The sequence below is a fragment of the Oncorhynchus nerka genome, linkage group LG7 (genome assembly GCF_034236695.1).
Source record: "Oncorhynchus nerka isolate Pitt River linkage group LG7, Oner_Uvic_2.0, whole genome shotgun sequence".
NCBI lineage: Eukaryota > Metazoa > Chordata > Actinopteri > Salmoniformes > Salmonidae > Oncorhynchus > Oncorhynchus nerka.
In genome coordinates, this window is record NC_088402.1 from 29523577 (window position 1) to 29544339 (window position 20763).

General features: G+C 45.5%; 2 protein-coding genes across 3 annotated transcripts in view; both read right to left on the reverse strand.

The window, feature by feature from the left end:
• LOC115131432 (retinoic acid receptor alpha-A) overlaps positions 1 to 20763 on the reverse strand; it is a 141822-nt gene that overhangs the window by 24028 nt on the left and 97031 nt on the right. The window contains exon 4 of the mRNA XM_029663154.2: positions 20273 to 20433. Coding sequence (XP_029519014.1) covers positions 20273 to 20433 — 161 coding nt within the window. The remainder of the gene's footprint in view (positions 1 to 20272; positions 20434 to 20763) is intronic.
• On the reverse strand, positions 12495 to 18636 carry LOC115131433 (uncharacterized). 2 transcript variants are annotated; one of them, XM_029663156.2, is made up of 5 exons: positions 17003 to 18636; positions 13718 to 13878; positions 13222 to 13490; positions 12995 to 13133; positions 12495 to 12889 (listed from the first exon to the last, which is right to left on the reverse strand). In XM_029663156.2, the coding sequence occupies exons 2-5, from the start codon at positions 13874 to 13876 to the stop codon at positions 12728 to 12730; spliced, it is 729 nt and encodes a 242-aa protein (XP_029519016.1). In that variant the 5' UTR covers positions 13877 to 13878; positions 17003 to 18636; the 3' UTR covers positions 12495 to 12727. The 2 variants fall into 2 exon arrangements, with proteins under 2 accessions (XP_029519016.1, XP_029519015.1); XM_029663155.2 differs by lacking the exon at positions 17003 to 18636 and having other exon boundaries at positions 13718 to 16261.

Below are 20763 nucleotides of genomic sequence, written 5' to 3' on the forward strand. Positions count from 1 at the left end.
GGAGAAGGAAATACAGAGGAATAAAGAGGAGGAGGTGAGAGACGGGGAAATGGCAAGCCATTAGGGAGAGGAGGATAGTGACAGGGCTAGGAATGAAGAAGAGATGGAGAGAGAAAGAGATGGAGAGAGAGAGGAAGACAGGATCAAGACAATGTGGGAGGAGGAGGATAAATTGAAAGAGAAAGTGAGTGAGAGGGAGGAAGACAGACAAACAGTAAACAGAGGCTTGGGGATGATGAGGCGTGGGTGTGGAAACATCTCACTCCCTGCCCTTGTTATAAAGACTTTCATAAACAACTTCCTCTTCAGTCCTGATCTGACAGCATCTACAGCTTTATATAATCATCTCCCACGTATTGACAGTCAGATCATCTCTAAATACTGAATTAATATATGGTAATAAAGCTGTTTTCATCAGCAGTAGTTTGTTTGTCTTTGGTGAGAAAGTGAGGAAGAGGAGGAGGAAAGTCCAGAGTCAGCAGACAAGTTGATTCAAAACAGAGGAGAATAGGCTGAGACGGGAGGATGGAGGGATGGAATGTGTGATGGAGGAATATAAGTGAGACGAGAGAGAGAGAGAGAGAGAGAGAGAGAGAGAGAGAGAAAGAAAGAAAGAAAGAAAGAGGGAAAGAGTCCAGAGCGAGAAAAAACAGGGAAAGAAAAGAGGCAAACAAAGCATCATTTGAGGAATTGCTTACATTACTGTGTGTGTGTGTGTGTGTGAGTGTGTGTGTGTGTGTGTGTGTGTGCGTGTGTGTGTGTGTGTGTGTGTGTGCTTTTGCGCAGGAAGTGTGTGTTTAATATTACTGTGGATGGAGCAGCTGATGATCATTTGTGCCATTTCATGTAAACTATCGAAAAACAAACAAATGATTGTCTTTAGCTAGTTTACATGAAATGGCCCATCTGTTCTGGATGGCTGGTCTATGCCAGCCGGCCTGCCTGTGATCACAGCAAGGGCAGAGACACACACACACAGATTGAAGTGTGTCTGTGTTTGTGTGCATGTTTGTGTGTGTGTGTTTGCTGCGTGTGTGTGAGTGCGTTAAGGTGTGCACAAGTTTTTGACATTCTATTGCCAGTGAACTGTAGCCATAGAACAAGTTAAACTATCGACCCCAAACAACTTTGCATAAATAAATGTTTAATTCTATTCAGCGAAAACTGCCTGACTATTTGACTTTCACAGTTCAGAAAATAAATGAAACACAAACGTCTTCCTCCTATTGACTTCACAGTCAAAGAAAGAAACAGACAGAGAAAGAGTGGCCTTCTGAATTGAATGGAATTGAATTAAGAGACAGAGAAAGAGAAACAGAGCGAAAGAGAGAGATAGAGACAGAGACAGAAATAGAGAGACAGACAGAGAGAGAGACAAAGAGAGAGACAGAGAGAGAGAGTGAAATACAGAGAGAGAGACAGAGAGTGACTGATAGACAGAGAGAGAGACAGAGAGTGACTGATAGACAGAGAGAGAGACAAAGAGAGAGACAGAGAGAGAGAGTGAAATACAGAGAGAGAGACAGAGAGAGAGAGTGAAATACAGAGAGACAGAGAGTGACTGATAGACAGAGAGAGATAAAGAGAGAGAGACAGAGAGTGAAATACAGAGAGAGAGACAGAGAGTGACTGATAGACAAAGAGAGAGACTGAGAAACAGAGAGAGCGACAGACAGAGAGAGACTGAGAGAGACAGAAACTGAGGGAGAGAGAGACAGAGACAGAGGGAGAGAGAGACTGAGACAGAGACTGGGGGAGAGAGAGACAGAGACAGAGAGACAGAGACTGAGGGAGAGAGAGACAGAGAGACAGAGACTGAGGGAGAGAGAGACAGAGAGAGAGACTGAGGGCGAGAGAGACAGAGACAGAGAGAGAGACTGAGGGTGAGAGAGACAGAGACAGAGAGCGAGAGATACAGACTGAGGGAGAGAGAGAGACAGAGAAACAGAGAGAGAGAGTGTGACAGACAGAGAGAGGTAAGTAGATAGGACGTGGGGTTAAGTGAGAGGGACATTAGGAGTGTTTTTAAATCACTGTGAACGAGCTGCAGCAGGCAGCAGCCACTACAGACACACATCTCACTACTCACTGACAATACATACTACTGTACTGTGTCGCTTCTGACTGACAATATATACTACTGTACTGTCTGTCACTGACAATACATTCTACTGTACTGTGTGTCACTTCTGACTGACAATACATACTAATGTACTGTGTGTCGCTTCTGATTGACAATATATACTAATGTACTGTGTGTCACTGACAATACATACTACTGTACTGTGTGTCGCTTCTGACTTACAATATATACTACTGTACTGTCTGTCACTGACAATACATTCTACTGTACTGTGTGTCACTTCTGACTGACAATACATACTAATGTACTGTGTGTCGCTTCTGATTGACAATATATACTAATGCACTGTCTGTCACTGACAATACATTCTACTGTACTGTGTGTCACTTCTGACTGACAATACATACTAATGTACTGTGTGTCGCTTTTGATTGACAATATATACTAATGTACTGTGTGTCACTGACAATACATACTACTGTACTGTGTCGCTTCTGACTGACAATATATACTACTGTACTGTCTGTCACTGACAATACATTCTACTGTACTGTGTGTCACTTCTGACTGACAATACATACTAATGTACTGTGTGTCGCTTCTGATTGACAATATATACTAATGTACTGTGTGTCACTGACAATACATACTACTGTACTGTGTGTCGCTTCTGACTTACAATATATACTACTGTACTGTCTGTCACTGACAATACATTCTACTGTACTGTGTGTCACTTCTGACTGACAATACATACTAATGTACTGTGTGTCGCTTCTGATTGACAATATATACTAATGCACTGTCTGTCACTGACAATACATTCTACTGTACTGTGTGTCACTTCTGACTGACAATACATACTAATGTACTGTGTGTCGCTTCTGATTGACAATATATACTAATGCACTGTCTGTCACTGACAATACATTCTACTGTACTGTGTGTCACTTCTGACTGACAATACATACTAATGTACTGTGTGTCGCTTCTGATTGACAATATATACTAATGTACTGTGTGTCACTGACAATACATACTACTGTACTGTGTCGCTTCTGACTGACAATATATACTACTGTACTGTCTGTCACTGACAATACATTCTACTGTACTGTGTGTCACTTCTGACTGACAATACATACTAATGTACTGTGTGTCGCTTCTGATTGACAATATATACTAATGCACTGTCTGTCACTGACAATACATTCTACTGTACTGTGTGTCACTTCTGACTGACAATACATACTAATGTACTGTGTGTCGCTTCTGATTGACAATATATACTAATGTACTGTGTGTCACTGACAATACATACTACTGTACTGTGTCGCTTCTGACTGACAATATATACTACTGTACAGTCTGTCACTGACAATACATTCTACTGTACTGTGTGTCACTTCTGACTGACAATACATACTAATGTACTGTGTGTCGCTTCTGATTGACAATATATACTAATGTACTGTGTGTCACTGACAATACATACTACTGTACTGTGTGTCGCTTCTGACTTACAATATATACTACTGTACTGTCTGTCACTGACAATACATTCTACTGTACTGTGTGTCACTTCTGACTGACAATACATACTAATGTACTGTGTGTCGCTTCTGATTGACAATATATACTAATGCACTGTCTGTCACTGACAATACATTCTACTGTACTGTGTGTCACTTCTGACTGACAATACATACTAATGTACTGTGTGTCGCTTCTGACTGACAATATATACTACTGTACTGTCTGTCACTGACAATACATTCTACTGTACTGTGTGTCACTTCTGACTGACAATACATATTAATGTACTGTGTGTCGCTTCTGATTGACAATATATACTAATGTACTGTGTGTCACTGACAATACATACTACTGTACTGTGTGTCGCTTCTGACTGACAATATATACTACTGTACTGTCTGTCACTGACAATACATTCTACTGTACTGTGTGTCACTTCTGACTGACAATACATACTAATGTACTGTGTGTCGCTTCTGATTGACAATATATACTACTGTACTGTCTGTCACTGACAATACATTCTACTGTACTGTGTGTCGCTTCTGACTGACAATACATACTACTGTACTGTGTGTCGCTTCTGAATGGCGGATGGGGGAGAAAGGAGTTGGAGATGGAGGGAGGGATGGGGGAGGGAGACGTAATCTCTGATATTAAAGCTACTCATCTTGTTCCTCCCCTGGGCGAGGAGGGAGGACGGGATATGGAGGAAGAGGTAGATTCACAGTTTGATTCCCTCTCCTCCCCCCATCCCCCTCTCACACTGCAATTTCAGTCAATTACCCCAGTCCCATAATTCAATAGAGTCAAACAAGGAAGTGGCCTGGGAGATCTAATTTCATTTAAAGGCATTTATCCAAACAAATTAGACAAGTTGCGACGTTAGAAAATAAGCTGCCAATGTAGAAACCAACGCTCTGCACTTCATCACCGGCCGGGGTGTGTGTGTGTGTGTAGGCATAGCAAAAGAAAAAAAGACTCTTGGCAGCATTATTATCCAGTACCTGTGAAGGATAATGACAGTAGAGTATAGCAGTAATAATGTAGCTCATAGTCAATGGCTGACTGGGCTATATAACACACACACACACACACACACACACACACACACACACACACACACACACACACACACACACACACACACACACACACACACATTCTCCTTGAAGCTGAGGGCCACATATCCCTAATGTTTTTTTTTTGTCTTTTAAAGTGCCAGGGCCGTTTTCATCACCATCCCTGTCAATGAAGCCTTATTCATTGTCACACTTTAAGCCCTCTCACTCACCCACTCTCTCTCCATTATCTCCCCTCACACAGCAGTAAACTCCTAAATTCTTCAGGACATAATTGGAGCTTTAACCTAATCTAGGGAGCTGAGAGAGAGAGAGAGAGAGAGAGACAGAGAGACAAAGAGAGAGGGAGACAGAGAGAGACAGAAAGAGAGCGAGGGAGACAGAGAGAGACAGAGAGAGAGAGAGAGACAGAGAGAGAGAGACAGAGAGAAAGGGAGACAGAGAGAGACAGAGAGAGAGAGACAGAGAGAGACAGAGAGAGAGGGAGACAGAGAGAGAGAGAGACAGAGAGAGAGAGAGACACAGAGAGAGAGAGACAGAAAGACAGAGAGACAGAGAGAGAGGGAGACAGAAAGAGACAGAGAGAGAGAGAGAGAGAGAGAGAGAGAGAGAGAGAGAGAGAGAGAGAGAGAGAGACAGAGAGAGAGAGAGAGAGAGAGAGAGAGAGAGAAAGCTGAGGAGGAGTGATGTTCAAAAGGCACCAGGAACCAATCTCTTATAATAATGAGGGAGTTCTCAGTCTGAGAGCCAACATAATTACTAGTGTTCCAGATGAAGGTTTTATCTATCTACAGGACTACTGGTACTGCCGTGACAGTACTGACAGCAGCACAGCGGAATGCATCCCTCCTATATGACTGACTGACTCAAATTATCTTTAATTAAAGCCACAGTTTTTCTTCTGTCATTTTGAAAAATTAAGTATATTTTAATTTTGAAGAATGTGACATGAATATTACATGATTGACTAACTGGGCAAATAAATATATAATATCATAATATATTTATTACTAGGATTTCCATCTGAAAATGAATGGTACTACTACTTGGTAGAAATGAAGGAGTAAGAGGTAAGGGTAGGAGGTGGGGTAAGCATAGTTGTGGGACATTCCTAAACGTATGTGTTGTACATAAAAATAAAAATGGCAAACCGTGAACCTTTAACCTGAGAAACTACGCACAGACTGATGGTAACTCTTCCTTCAGCGCTGTCCTACGCCAGGGAAAGTCTTTACACATACTTTGAAGGCGGAAGGCTTTAATCACTAATGATTAGCTTTAGTTATGTCAATCATCCACCATGGGAAAGGATTGGAATGATTGTTACCACTGCTATATATTTAGTTTTTTTAAGACAGGATGTGCCAGTGCCATGGTGTTTTCTACTTGTTTGTTTATTAAACTGTGTGAACAAAGCCTGAATGATTGATTGGTGACATGAAACTCCAAGCCCTGAGACAAGTTTAAGGTGTGTGTGTTTGTGTGTGTGTGTGTGTGCCTGAGTTCCTACAAGTCTACCACATTATCCCTCACAAATCTCCCCTTGCTCTGCTCCTCAACACTCCCAACAGTACATCGTTCGCAAAGTTCCGGTGTCAATCACACACTATTTCACACCAAGCCCAATCTAAACTGTATGTAAGTAAGTCTATCAGTCTAAAAACAAACAGACACTTTCAAACTCCCTGCACAACAATGCCATGCCTAGCTGTCAATCAAACAAACCGCTATCTCAACCTGCTAGAAAACTATCAGTCACTCAGGACCCATTTCACTATCCCACATGACTATCTCACAATTACCTGTCAAAATGTCCCAAAACTAGCTAAGCTCTATCTCTCTGTCAAGGCAGTGTATCTCTATCGGATGTTTCCATCTACATGGAACATGCTATTTGGCTCAGGAGGTTTTGCTGAGCGAGAGAGAGAGAAAGCGAGAGAGCGAGAGAGAGAGAGGAAAGGAGTGAGGGCGAGAGAGAGAGAGCAAGAGAGAGTGAGAGAGAGCGAGGGCAAGAGAGAGAGCGAGAGAGAGCAAGAGAGAGGGGGAGAGAGAGAGAGAGCGAGCGAGAGAGCGGGCGAGAGAGAGAGAGAGCGAGAGCGAGAGAGAGAGAGGGGGCGAGAGAGAGGAAAGCAGTGAGGGCGAGAGAGAGAGAGAGTGAGAGCGAGAGAGGAAAGGAGTGAGAGCGAGCGAGAGAGCGAGAGAGAGAGGAAATACTCCAGCCTCCAAATCAACCTTGATGCCTTCTTATAGATGACTGGTGTAAATGAAGCCCTAAAACAGACTGATAGTAATTTACAATACTAAACTAAGCCCTGTCGCATTGTGTGTGTATGTGTGTACCAATCACCCCTCCTTTTCCCAATCCACCATGGATCAGCCACATTTATTCCACTTTTCACAACTGTCAGGAAAGAAGGGAATGAAACAGAAGAGAAGACGCGCTCGGTTGTCCCAAATGTCTCGACGTCTTCGTCACTCACCCAGATGAACGTTTCCGTCCCGCTGCTGCCTGAGCACACACAAACCCAAACACACACACGTAATGCTGCCTGAGCTCACACAAACCCAAACACACACACGTAATGCTGCCTGAGCTCACACAAACCCAAACACACACACATAATGCTGCCTGAGCACACACAAACCCAAACACACACACGTAATGCTGCCTGAGCTCACACAAACCCAAACACACACACGTAATGCTGCCTGAGCTCACACAAACCCAAACACACACACGTAATGCTGCCTGAGCTCACACAAACCCAAACACACACACGTAATGCTGCCTGAGCACACACACACCCAAACACACACACGTAATGCTGCCTGAGCACACACAAACCCAAACACACACACGTAATGCTGCCTGAGCACACACAAACCCAAACACACACACGTAATGCTGCCTGAGCTCACACAAACCCAAACACACACACGTAATGCTGCCTGAGCTCACACAAACCCAAACACACACACGTAATGCTGCCTGAGCACACACACACCCAAACACACACACGTAATGCTGCCTGAGCACACACAAACCCAAACACACACACGTAATGCTGCCTGAGCACACACAAACCCAAACACACACACGTAATGCTGCCTGAGCACACACAAACCCAAACACACACACGTAATGCTGCCTGAGCTCACACAAACCCAAACCCACACGTAATGCTGCCTGAGCATACACAAACCCAAACGTACACACGTAATGCTGCCTGAGCTCACACAAACCCAAACACACACGCGTAATGCTGCCTGAGCACACACAAACCCAAACACACACACATAATGCTGCCTGAGCACACACAAACCCAAACGTACACACGTAATGCTGCCTGAGCACACACAAACCCAAACACACACACGTAATGCTGCCTGAGCACACACAAACCCAAACGTACACACGTAATGCTGCCTGAGCTCACACAAACCCAAACACACACACGTAATGCTGCCTGAGCACACACAAACCCAAACGTACACACGTAATGCTGCCCGAGCACACACAAACCCAAACGTACACACGTAATGCTGCCCGAGCACACACAAACCCAAACGTACACACGTAATGCTGCCCGAGCACACACACACCCAAACACACACACGTAATGCTGCCCGAGCACACACAAACCCAAACGTACACACGTAATGCTGCCTGAGCACACACAAACCCAAACGTACACACGTAATGCTGCCTGAGCACACACAAACCCAAACACACACACGTAATGCTGCCTGAGCACACACAAACCCAAACGCACACACGTAATGCTGTCTGAGCACACACAAACCCAAACGTACACACGTAATGCTGCCCGAGCACACACAAACCCAAACATACACACGTAATGCTGCCTGAGCACACACAAACCCAAACACACACACGTAATGCTGCCTGAGCACACACAAACCCAAACACACACACGTAATGCAGCACGTAATGCTGCCTGAGCACACACAAACCCAAACACACACACGTAATGCTGCCTGAGCACACACAAACCCAAACACACACACGTAATGCTGCCTGAGCACACACAAACCCAAACACACACACGTAATGCTGCCTGAGCATACACAAACCCAAACGTACACACGTAATGCTGCCTGAGCTCACACAAACCCAAACACACACGCGTAATGCTGCCTGAGCACACACAAACCCAAACACACACACGTAATGCTGCCTGAGCACACACAAACCCAAACGTACACACGTAATGCTGCCTGAGCACACACAAACCCAAACGTACACACGTAATGCTGCCCGAGCACACACAAACCCAAACGTACACACGTAATGCTGCCCGAGCACACACAAACCCAAACGTACACACGTAATGCTGCCCGAGCACACACACACCCAAACACACACACGTAATGCTGCCTGAGCACACACAAACCCAAACGTACACACGTAATGCTGCCTGAGCACACACAAACCCAAACGCACACACGTAATGCTGTCTGAGCACACACAAACCCAAACGTACACACGTAATGCTGCCCGAGCACACACAAACCCAAACACACACACGTAATGCTGCCTGAGCACACACAAACCCAAACATACACACGTAATGCTGCCTGAGCACACACAAACCCAAACACACACACGTAATGCTGCCTGAGCACACACAAACCCAAACGTACACACGTAATGCTGCCTGAGCACACACAAACCCAAACACACACACGTAATGCTGCCTGAGCACACACAAACCCAAACACACACACGTAATGCTGCCTGAGCACACACAAACCCAAACACACACACGTAATGCTGCCTGAGCTCACACAAACCCAAACCACACGTAATGCTGCCTGAGCATACACAAACCCAAACGTACACACGTAATGCTGCCTGAGCTCACACAAACCCAAACACACACGCGTAATGCTGCCTGAGCACACACAAACCCAAACACACACACGTAATGCTGCCTGAGCACACACAAACCCAAACGTACACACGTAATGCTGCCTGAGCACACACAAACCCAAACACACACACGTAATGCTGCCTGAGCACACACAAACCCAAACGTACACACGTAATGCTGCCTGAGCTCACACAAACACAAAACACACACACGTAATGCTGCCTGAGCACACACAAACCCAAACGTACACACGTAATGCTGCCCGAGCACACACAAACCCAAACGTACACACGTAATGCTGCCCGAGCACACACAAACCCAAACGTACACACGTAATGCTGCCCGAGCACACACACACCCAAACACACACACGTAATGCTGCCTGAGCACACACAAACCCAAACGTACACACGTAATGCTGCCTGAGCACACACAAACCCAAACGTACACACGTAATGCTGCCTGAGCACACACAAACCCAAACACACACACGTAATGCTGCCTGAGCACACACAAACCCAAACGCACACACGTAATGCTGTCTGAGCACACACAAACCCAAACGTACACACGTAATGCTGCCCGAGCACACACAAACCCAAACACACACACGTAATGCTGCCTGAGCACACACAAACCCAAACATACACACGTAATGCTGCCTGAGCACACACAAACCCAAACACACACACATAATGCTGCCTGAGCACACACAAACCCAAACGTACACACGTACAGCACACACAAACCCAAACACACACACGTAATGCTGCCTGAGCACACACAAACCCAAACACACACACGTAATGCTGCCTGAGCACACACAAACCCAAACACACACACGTAATGCTGCCTGAGCTCAGACATTTCCCTGATGTGCTTTTGATGTTTTCATCTGCAGGAAAGCAAAGTCATCTGTTCCTGATATCTATTTTTAATTTCCCCCCACCACTAGGTTTGTTGCTGCTCAACATGAAACACACCGGCGTAAACAAATGTAGCGTCAAGGACAGAGATACAGTTATGGATGTCTCTAACCAAGAGGGTCTGGTACTAACACTATAGATGTCTCTAACCAAGAGGGTCTGGTACTAACATTATGGATGTCTCTAACCAAGAGGGTCTGGTACTAACATTATAGATGTCTCTAACCAAGAGGGTCTGGTACTAACACTATAGATGTCTCTAACCAAGAGGGTCTGGTACTAACATTATGGATGTCTCTAACCAAGAGGGTCTGGTACTAACACTATAGATGTCTCTAACCAAGAGGGTCTGGTACTAACATTATGGATGTCTCTAACCAAGAGGGTCTGGTACTAACATTATAGATGTCTCTAACCAAGAGGGTCTGGTACTAACATTATGGATGTCTCTAACCAAGAGGGTCTGGTACTAACATTATGGATGTCTCTAACCAAGAGGGTCTGGTACTAACACTATAGATGTCTCTAACCAAGAGGGTCTGGTACTAACATTATAGATGTCTCTAACCAAGAGGGTCTGGTACTAACATTATAGATGTCTCTAACCAAGAGGGTCTGGTACTAACACTATAGATGTCTCTAACCAAGAGGGTCTGGTACTAACATTATGGATGTCTCTAACCAAGAGGGTCTGGTACTAACATTATAGATGTCTCTAACCAAGAGGGTCTGGTACTAACATTATAGATGTCTCTAACCAAGAGGGTCTGGTACTAACACTATAGATGTCTCTAACCAAGAGGGTCTGGTACTAACACTATGGATGTCTCTAACCAAGAGGGTCTGGTACTAACATTATAGATGTCTCTAACCAAGAGGGTCTGGTACTAACATTATGGATGTCTCTAACCAAGAGGGTCTGGTACTAACATTATGGATGTCTCTAACCAAGAGGGTCTGGTACTAACACTATAGATGTCTCTAACCAAGAGGGTCTGGTACTAACATTATAGATGTCTCTAACCAAGAGGGTCTGGTACTAACATTATAGATGTCTCTAACCAAGAGGGTCTGGTACTAACACTATAGATGTCTCTAACCAAGAGGGTCTGGTACTAACATTATGGATGTCTCTAACCAAGAGGGTCTGGTACTAACATTATAGATGTCTCTAACCAAGAGGGTCTGGTACTAACATTATAGATGTCTCTAACCAAGAGGGTCTGGTACTAACATTATGGATGTCTCTAACCAAGAGGGTCTGGTACTAACATTATGGATGTCTCTAACCAAGAGGGTCTGGTACTAACATTATAGATGTCTCTAACCAAGAGGGTCTGGTACTAACATTATAGATGTCTCTAGCCAAGAGGGCCTGGTACTAACATTATAGATGTCTCTAACCAACAGGGTCTGGTACTAACATTATGGATGTCTCTCACCAACAGGGTCTGGTACTAACATTATGGATGTCTCTCACCAACAGGGTCTGGTACTAACATTATGGATGTCTCTCACCAACAGGGTCTGGTACTAACATTATGGATGTCTCTAACCAACAGGGTCTGGTACTAACATTATGGATGTCTCTCACCAACAGGGTCTGGTACTAACATTATGGATGTCTCTCACCAACAGGGTCTGGTACTAACATTATGGATGTCTCTCACCAACAGGGTCTGGTACTAACATTATGGATGTCTCTAACCAACAGGGTCTGGTACTAACATTATGGATGTCTCTCACCAACAGGGTCTGGTACTAACATTATGGATGTCTCTCACCAACAGGGTCTGGTACTAACATTATGGATGTCTCTCACCAACAGGGTCTGGTACTAACACTATGGATGTCTCTAAGAAAGAGGGTCTGGTACTTATGGCATGCTCTATGCTAACTTTTTTCCCAAGGAGTAAATGCGCTCCTAAATGAAAAAATGTAGGAGCACACAAAGAAATTCAGGAGCACAGTGAAAAATGTAACAGAGTTTATTAACAAACTATTTATTACATATATATTTATACTGCGTGTGTGCGTGTACTAAGGGACACACATCTTTGGAACAGCACATACCACCAAAATCACATATTGACCCAAGCCTACTAGACACAAAGGATATCAGTTATCCAGCTGATTTTGTATGTTGGCCGTCTGGCACGCTTAGAGGTCAGCCAGCAGTCCACGGCAGGAGTGGGATAGAACTCCTCAACAGAAGACCCCTCCAGGCTGATCCTCATCTTCGGTGGTGGAGACCCCAAGGCAGCTTCTTGTCGAATTCGTAATCCAGTTCTGCGCAGAGAAGTCTCGCTCACACTGGGCGGCTGAAATGGGCAGCACCAGCATAAGCTGCACCAACTCCAGTATGTTCTAGGGAAAATATTATATCTTTCAATTTCATTCAACCTCTTACCATTAACTTATCAAAACCAACCATAGGATACCATACATAACCCCTCAGGACTGTTAGCCTACCTTGTAATCGTGCCTGTAGGGGTCCTTTGTCAACATGGTCTCCCACAGGCCACTGTAGGACTTGTCCTTGAATTTGTGGCTGACCAGGATTTTCAGCCCCTGCCACTCATCCTGGATTGCAGCCATGTTGCACCCCGATCTGCAGGATTGAAGAGAGCAAGTGAGTTTGCAAATATGCAAACATAACATTGTCTCATATGGCAATGCAGTGTCAAATAAATTCTTACCTCTCTATTGGCTCCTTGAAATGCCTCATCAGGTCTGCCACACCATCATTGCCAAAGGTGAGAAGGCTGGCCTGGTCTTCTGGCCAGGTGTCAGGGTTTAGCACTCTGAAAGACTCCACTGGGGTCTGGACACCCTCATCCTTCAGCAAACCACCAAACCTGGCTTTGAGATCATCCACGCCCATGTTGATGGCCGCCTTCATGTGCCGCTTCAGCTGGGGACTGGTGAGGTCCATGAAGCCTTTCAGATTCACATTCAGTGTTATTCCCTTTAACAGAAATAACACACACACACACACACACAATGAAATGTCTGGGCATATGTCTGACTCTCATAAAAAAAATGTAAAGACTTCTCCACCGCATTTCCCTCCTTATCCTCAAATCGTTTTATTGGGCAACGAATACATTGATTCTCACACTGAGAATTTGTCTTAATTATAGATTTTAATCATCGATTTCTCGTATATCCTAACAAGCTCTCATCTTAACACACCTGGAATCTCCTCTCATCACCCTGCTGCTGAGCAAGCATGGTCTGAAGATTTAGTGCTTCCAGTCTGGTCACTGTCTTCCTCAACTCTGATGTGGCTTGGGGGAGGGTCAGGTCATTCCTTTGCAGGGTGAGGCTAAGTGAAGATAGCTGCTCAAACATGTCTGAAACAAAATGGCAGAATACACAAAAGAGTGCATTCACCATTTCCCACTTTATTAGTTAAGTAGTGAGTAAATAAACGGTCACCTGTCAATTACTTGATTCTGAAAGTTCATTTGAGTCTTGAACCTATTTAAAAAAAACTAGTATGGTATTACATTTCCTGTGTAAATGTGACCTTCTTTACCCTTCCTTGAACTTCTGTTGTTGATGCTACGGCCAGGTGTTCCATGTGCTGCAGAACAACGGAGTACTGGCCTTCGTCAGTGGCAAGGTCCTTGTCTTGTCCATGCTGTAGGAACACTGAGAGCTCTGTGGACATGGGGGATCCAGCGAGTTCCCTTGACGCTAGAGGTCCTTGTCTTGTCCATGCCATAGGAACACTGAGAGCTCTGTGGACATGGGGGATCCAGCGAGTTCCCTTGACGCTAGAGGTCCTTGTCTTGTCCATGCCGTAGGAACACTGAGAGCTCTGTGGACATGGGGGATCCAGCGAGTTCCCTTGATGCTAGAGGTCCTTGTCTTGTCCATGCCATAGGAACACTGAGAGCTCTGTGGACATGGGGGATCCAGCGAGTTCCCTTGACGCTAGAGGTCCTTGTCTTGTCCATGCCATAGGAACACTGAGAGCTCTGTGGACATGGGGGATCCAGCGAGTTCCCTTGACGCTAGAGGTCCTTGTCTTGTCCATGCCGTAGGAACACTGAGAGCTCTGTGGACATGGGGGATCCAGCGAGTTCCCTTGACGCTAGAGGTCCTTGTCTTGTCCATGCTGTAGGAACACTGAGAGCTCTGTGGACATGGGGGATCCAGCGAGTTCCCTTGACGCTAGAGGTCCTTGTCTTGTCCATGCCATAGGAACACTGAGAGCTCTGTGGACATGGGGGATCCAGCGAGTTCCCTTGACGCTAGAGGTCCTTGTCTTGTCCATGCCGTAGGAACACTGAGAGCTCTGTGGACATGGGGGATCCAGCGAGTTCCCTTGACGCTAGAGGTCCTTGTCTTGTCCATGCTGTAGGAACACTGAGAGCTCTGTGGACATGGGGGATCCAGCGAGTTCCCTTGACGCTAGAGGTCCTTGTCTTGTCCATGCTGTAGGAACACTGAGAGCTCTGTGGACATGGGGGATCCAGCGAGTTCCCTTGACGCTAGAGGTCCTTGTCTTGTCCATGCCATAGGAACACTGAGAGCTCTGTGGACATGGGGGATCCAGCGAGTTCCCTTGACGCTAGAGGTCCTTGTCTTGTCCATGCTGTAGGAACACTGAGAGCTCTGTGGACATGGGGGATCCAGCGAGTTCCCTTGACGCTAGAGGTCCTTGTCTTGTCCATGCTGTAGGAACACTGAGAGCTCTGTGGACATGGGGGATCCAGCGAGTTCCCTTGACGCTAGAGGTCCTTGTCTTGTCCATGCCATAGGAACACTGAGAGCTCTGTGGACATGGGGGATCCAGCGAGTTCCCTTGACGCTAGAGGTCCTTGTCTTGTCCATGCTGTAGGAACACTAAGGGCTCTGTGGACATGGGGGATCCAGAGAGTTCCCTTGACGCTAGAGGTCCTTGTCTTGTCCATGCTGTAGGAACACTAAGGGCTCTGTGGACATGGGGGATCCAGAGAGTTCCCTTGACGCTAGAGGTCCTTGTCTTGTCCATGCCGTAGGAACACTAAGGGCTCTGTGGACATGGGGGATCCAGAGAGTTCCCTTGACGCTAGAGGTCCTTGTCTTGTCCATGCTGTAGGAACACTAAGGGCTCTGTGGACATGGGGAATCCAGAGAGTTCCCTTGACACTAGAGGTCCTTGTCTTGTCCATGCTGTAGGAACACTAAGGGCTCTGTGGACATGGGGGATCCAGAGAGTTCCCTTGACGCTAGAGGTCCTTGTCTTGTCCATGCCGTAGGAACACTAAGGGCTCTGTGGACATGGGGGATCCAGAGAGTTCCCTTGACGCTAGAGGTCCTTGTCTTGTCCATGCTGTAGGAACACTAAGGGGCTCTGTGGACATGGGGGATCCAGAGAGTTTCCTTGACGCTAGAGGTCCTTATCTTGTCCATGCCATAGGAACACTGAGAGCTCTGTGGACATGGGGGATCCAGCGAGTTCCCTTGACGCTAGAGGTCCTTGTCTTGTCCATGCTGTAGGAACACTAAGGGCTCTGTGGACATGGGGGATCCAGCGAGTTCCCTTGACGCTAGAGGTCCTTGTCTTGTCCATGCCGTAGGAACACTGAGAGCTCTGTGGACATGGGGGATCCAGCGAGTTCCCTTGACGCTAGAGGTCCTTGTCTTGCCCATGCTGTAGGAACACTGAGAGCTCTGTGGACATGGGGGATCCAGCGAGTTCCCTTGACGCTAGAGGTCCTTGTCTTGTCCATGCTGTAGGAACACTGAGAGCTCTGTGGACATGGGGGATCCAGCGAGTTCCCTTGACTTGTCCATGCCATAGAGCTCTGTGGACATCCTTGTCTTGTCCATGCCATAGGAACACTGAGAGCTCTGTGGACATGGGGGATCCAGCGAGTTCCCTTGACACTAGAGGTCCTTGTCTTGTCCATGCCATAGGAACACTGAGAGCTCTGTGGACATGGGGGATCCAGCGAGTTCCCTTGACGCTAGAGGTCCTTGTCTTGTCCATGCCATAGGAACACTGAGTGTTCTGTGGACATGGGGGATCCATCGAGTTCCCTTGACGCTAGAGGTCCTTGTCTTGTCCATGCCATAGGAACACTGAGCGCTCTGTGGACATGGGGGATCCAGCAAGTTCCCTTGACGCTAGACGGTGTGCAAATATCCACACCGAGCTCTTGCCTGAGAACAAAGAGCTCTCGTTTGGATTTTCCGCTGAAGTGATACATCTTCCATATCAGATTCAGAAGATCGTACACGACAGACAGCTTTGGCTCTTTCTTCTGAATGGTCAGTAGTGCCAGCTCTAGTCTGTGAAAGTCAGAACAGAATCTTCCAAACAATTCACCGTCTCCTTCCCCCCGTCTCTTTTGCCAGCAGAAAACAATAATTCTGTGGTATTCCAGCACTTAGCGCACGCACACAGACACACACACACATTATTGTTTAACATTCTCTGCTAGCAAATAAAACTAAATCATAGATAATTTATTAGTTACAAACCTATGAGGCATACAGTGGATTGGGATTATATGCCCCCCTGCCTCTCTCTGCAGGTGGGCAATCACTCCCCCACGGTGGTCCATGTTCACGGAGGCACCATCTGCCCAGAAGGAGATGTATTTCTTCATCCATGACCCTCCATCCTCCTCTGGGCAAACAGCACCAAATGTGGCCTTGGTGGCATCCAAAACACCTCGAATGACAACACAAAAAAACAATTACACAAAAGTATTTCTGACAAACTAAATTATCTCCATTATGAATAATGATTCAACTTTACACAAGAATAAAGCCTATAAAGAGGAACAACTTACCAATGGCATGAGAATGCTCAAGGGTCTGTTGTCCGACCAGGAGATTGACTGGCTTCCCATCCTCCAACAAGCGTACGTAGACAATCTCGCATTCAGTGTTGGATATATCAGTGTCTCCGTCTATTAGAACGGCAAGATACTTTGCGGATTTCAGCTTCGCTGACAGGCTCTCTCATTATGTCAGCAATTTAACCGATCATCTCCGCACATCATACATCATTGTCGTATGTGGGATTAATGTCAACTCTGTTTTTGTGTTGGAGTCTGATAAGCGGCCCCAATTTGACGAAAGGTTCTTCATCTTTCGCAATGAAGGATGCAATGTTTATATTTATTCTCAGCTGCCTCCTCTTCTCCTCCTCAGACAGCAGCACTTGCCTCCTCAAGGCTGCTGACACCGTGCCTGATGGTTTCTCCTGTCTCAACAGGTACAGATCTCTGCACTGGATATGCCGCAGCGAGATGTTATGTTTCGCTACGCTATCTCTTTTCAGATGCGGGCTTCCTGACACGAAGGACGAAGGCCTGTTTCAGCAACCTACAATATTTGCAGAACATGACGTTGTTTTCGAACTCTAGCCATGGGAACATTTTGAGCCAATGTATATGTTCTCCCTCCACCGGCTACAGTGGACGTAGAAGTGACAGCTGGGTTCAAGGTAGCGTCGCTAACGTTGTTCCCAGCATCCCGAACGTTAGCAGCCATGTCAACGTTAGCCGCCTCAGGTAAACCTTGTGAAGAGGCTTCATTAGTTGAACCTTGCGAATCCCCCTCGCCGGATTCCTCTTTCTCCTCGTCTCTTTTTCACTTAAAATAAAATTGAATGGGCTTCATTTTTAGCGATGTCTGCACGTTAACTTATAGCCTATACCGATACTATTTTCCAATGTTGTTCACCTTTCTCTCTCTGACTGGACTGCGTCATCACAGAAAACTCTACTGTGGTTGGCGCATGCCACTTGTGGAATGTGGGACTTGTAGTTTTTAAACAATTAGCATCGGGGGAAAAATAGATTACAGTAGGTTGTCAGTCATCTTTAATCGCGCACACTGCTCGTAAATCATTTTTTCAGTTCGCACATATCAATTTTTAGGGGCAAATGCGAGTGAAATACTCGCACTGTAGAGCCCTGTATGGATGTCTCGAAGAAAGGAAAGAGGGTCTAGTACTAACACTATGGATGTCTCTAACCAAGAGGGTCTGGTACTAACACTATGGATGTCTCTAACCAAGAGGGTCTGGTACTAACACTATGGATGTCTCTAACCAAGAGGGTCTGGTACTAACACTATGGATGTATCTAACCAAGAGGGTCTGGTACTAACATTATGGATGTCTCTAACCAAGAGGGTCTGGTACTAACACTATGGATGTCTCTAACCAAGAGGGTCTGGTACTAACACTATGGATGTCTCTAACCAAGAGGGTCTGGTACTAACACTATGGATGTCTCTAACCAAGAGGGTCTGGTACTAACATTATGGATGTCTCTAACCAAGAGGTTCTGGTACTAACATTATGGATGTCTCTAACCAAGAGGGTCTGGTACTAACATTATGGATGTCTCTAACCAAGAGGGTCTGGTACTAACACTATGGATGTATCTAACCAAGAGGGTCTGGTACTAACACTATGGATGTCTCTAACCAAGAGGGTCTGGTACTAACATTATGGATGTCTCTAACCAAGAGGGTCTGGTACTAACACTATGGATGTCTCTAACCAAGAGGGTCTGGTACTAACACTATGGATGTCTCTAACCAAGAGGGTCTGGTACTAACACTATGGATGTCTCTAACCAAGAGGGTCTGGTACTAACATTATGGATGTCTCTAACCAAGAGGTTCTGGTACTAACATTATGGATGTCTCTAACCAAGAGGGTCTGGTACTAACATTATAGATGTCTCTAACCAAGAGGGTCTGGTACTAACACTATGGATGTATCTAACCAAGAGGGTCTGGTACTAACATTATGGATGTCTCTAACCAAGAGGGTCTGGTACTAACATTATGGATGGTCTACTCTGGATCCCCTGGTAGTAGAACATACATTATGAATCTGCAAAAAGACATATGATCGTTGGAGTTGGTCTATATAGTATTTATAATACTCAGAAGGTTAATGTAATAGAGATTTTTGAGAATAATATAAAATAGAATAGCATACATATCACACTCATACACACAGTGGATAGGATGGAAGCAGCACAGGATCAGCCCCAGAGCACAAGAGCACTGTTCAGTTGTGGAACCTATTGAGGCTTTCTAAAGACTAGTGCACAATGTCTATCTTCTCATGACACTCTCCAGCTATTGATCATCAGTTGACATGAAGCACCTGCCACAAAAACGAGTCCTAACCTCCTCTGATTGTCATTGATTTCCATTCAAAATCTTTCCGACCCTCCTTGACGTGCATAGAGAGGAGAGGTTATTGAGTTGTGTTAGCGAGGATTTATCTCATAATTGAGTTCTGGCTACTGCATTAGAGGGGGATTTGCAGTACAGTACATAGGATCGATTCCCTTTGTGGGCTCTGCCAGTCAGAAGTACACTATCACAGAAACGAAACAGACAGTGCCTTCTGTCAACAGAGGTCTGAGAGATACAGGCTCTTGGTGCGTGTCAGTGGGACATGTAGACAATAATCTGTCTGAGTTTGCCAGGCCTCACTACACTGACATTGATGCAAACTGTGCCTGGAGCATTAACTACAACTAAATACAAGTGTGTCTTCGTGCATGCTAATCTCCTGACGTTGTGCCCTTCTAAACTGCACAGTGGCTGACCCTGGCTTCCAACCTCTCAGGGTTAATCTGTGAATTTCTCGAGGAGTTGGCTTACAAATTTCTGTGATCTGAAAATTACAATATACAGCACAGTAGTATTTGTCTATTCTATTCTCCTTCTGTGTGTGTGTGTGTGTATGTGTGTGTGTGTTACAGTACTAACCGTGGTGTATTTCCCCAGCTGGCAGAGCGATGGGAAGGTCTCCTGATGAGCCTTGCGTATCTTCTCTATGATGGCCTCTTGTTCTGCACTCAGCTCATAGTTTTCGGTCAGCTCTGGCTTGGGACTCTCCTTCTTCTTCTTATTGCGGTCGTTCCGGACAGCTGAGAGAGGGGAAAAGGAAGGAATGGGAAAAGGTAAATGAAAAAATGTCAACAATAAACAGTTAATTGTAGCCTAAAATGTATCCTGCACATTTTGGACATATCAACCATTCAGCACAGTGTTAGCTTTAGGCTGTATTCGCGAGCCACTGATATTCAGAACAGCTGAGATGTTAGATGTGAGTTGTCTGGAATGGCATACAGTTGAAGTCGGGAGTTTACATACACCTTAGCCAAATACATTTAAACTCAGTTTTTCCCCATTCCTGACATTTAATCCTCGTAAAAATTAACCACCTTAGGTCAATTAGGATCACCACTTTATTTTAA

Bases quoted from the DNA above. Each gene is read 5' to 3' on its own strand.
- LOC115131433 (XM_029663155.2), bottom strand. From the start codon at position 13,921: ATGGTGAATGCACTCTTTTGTGTATTCTGCCATTTTGTTTCAGACATG. The intron at 13,491-13,717 runs GTGTGTTAAGAT...TTTCTGTTAAAG, and splicing joins GTGATGAGAGGAGATTCCAG to GGAATAACACTGAATGTGAA. The intron at 12,890-12,994 runs GTAGGCTAACAG...TATTTTCCCTAG, and splicing joins CCTACAGGCACGATTACAAG to AACATACTGGAGTTGGTGCA.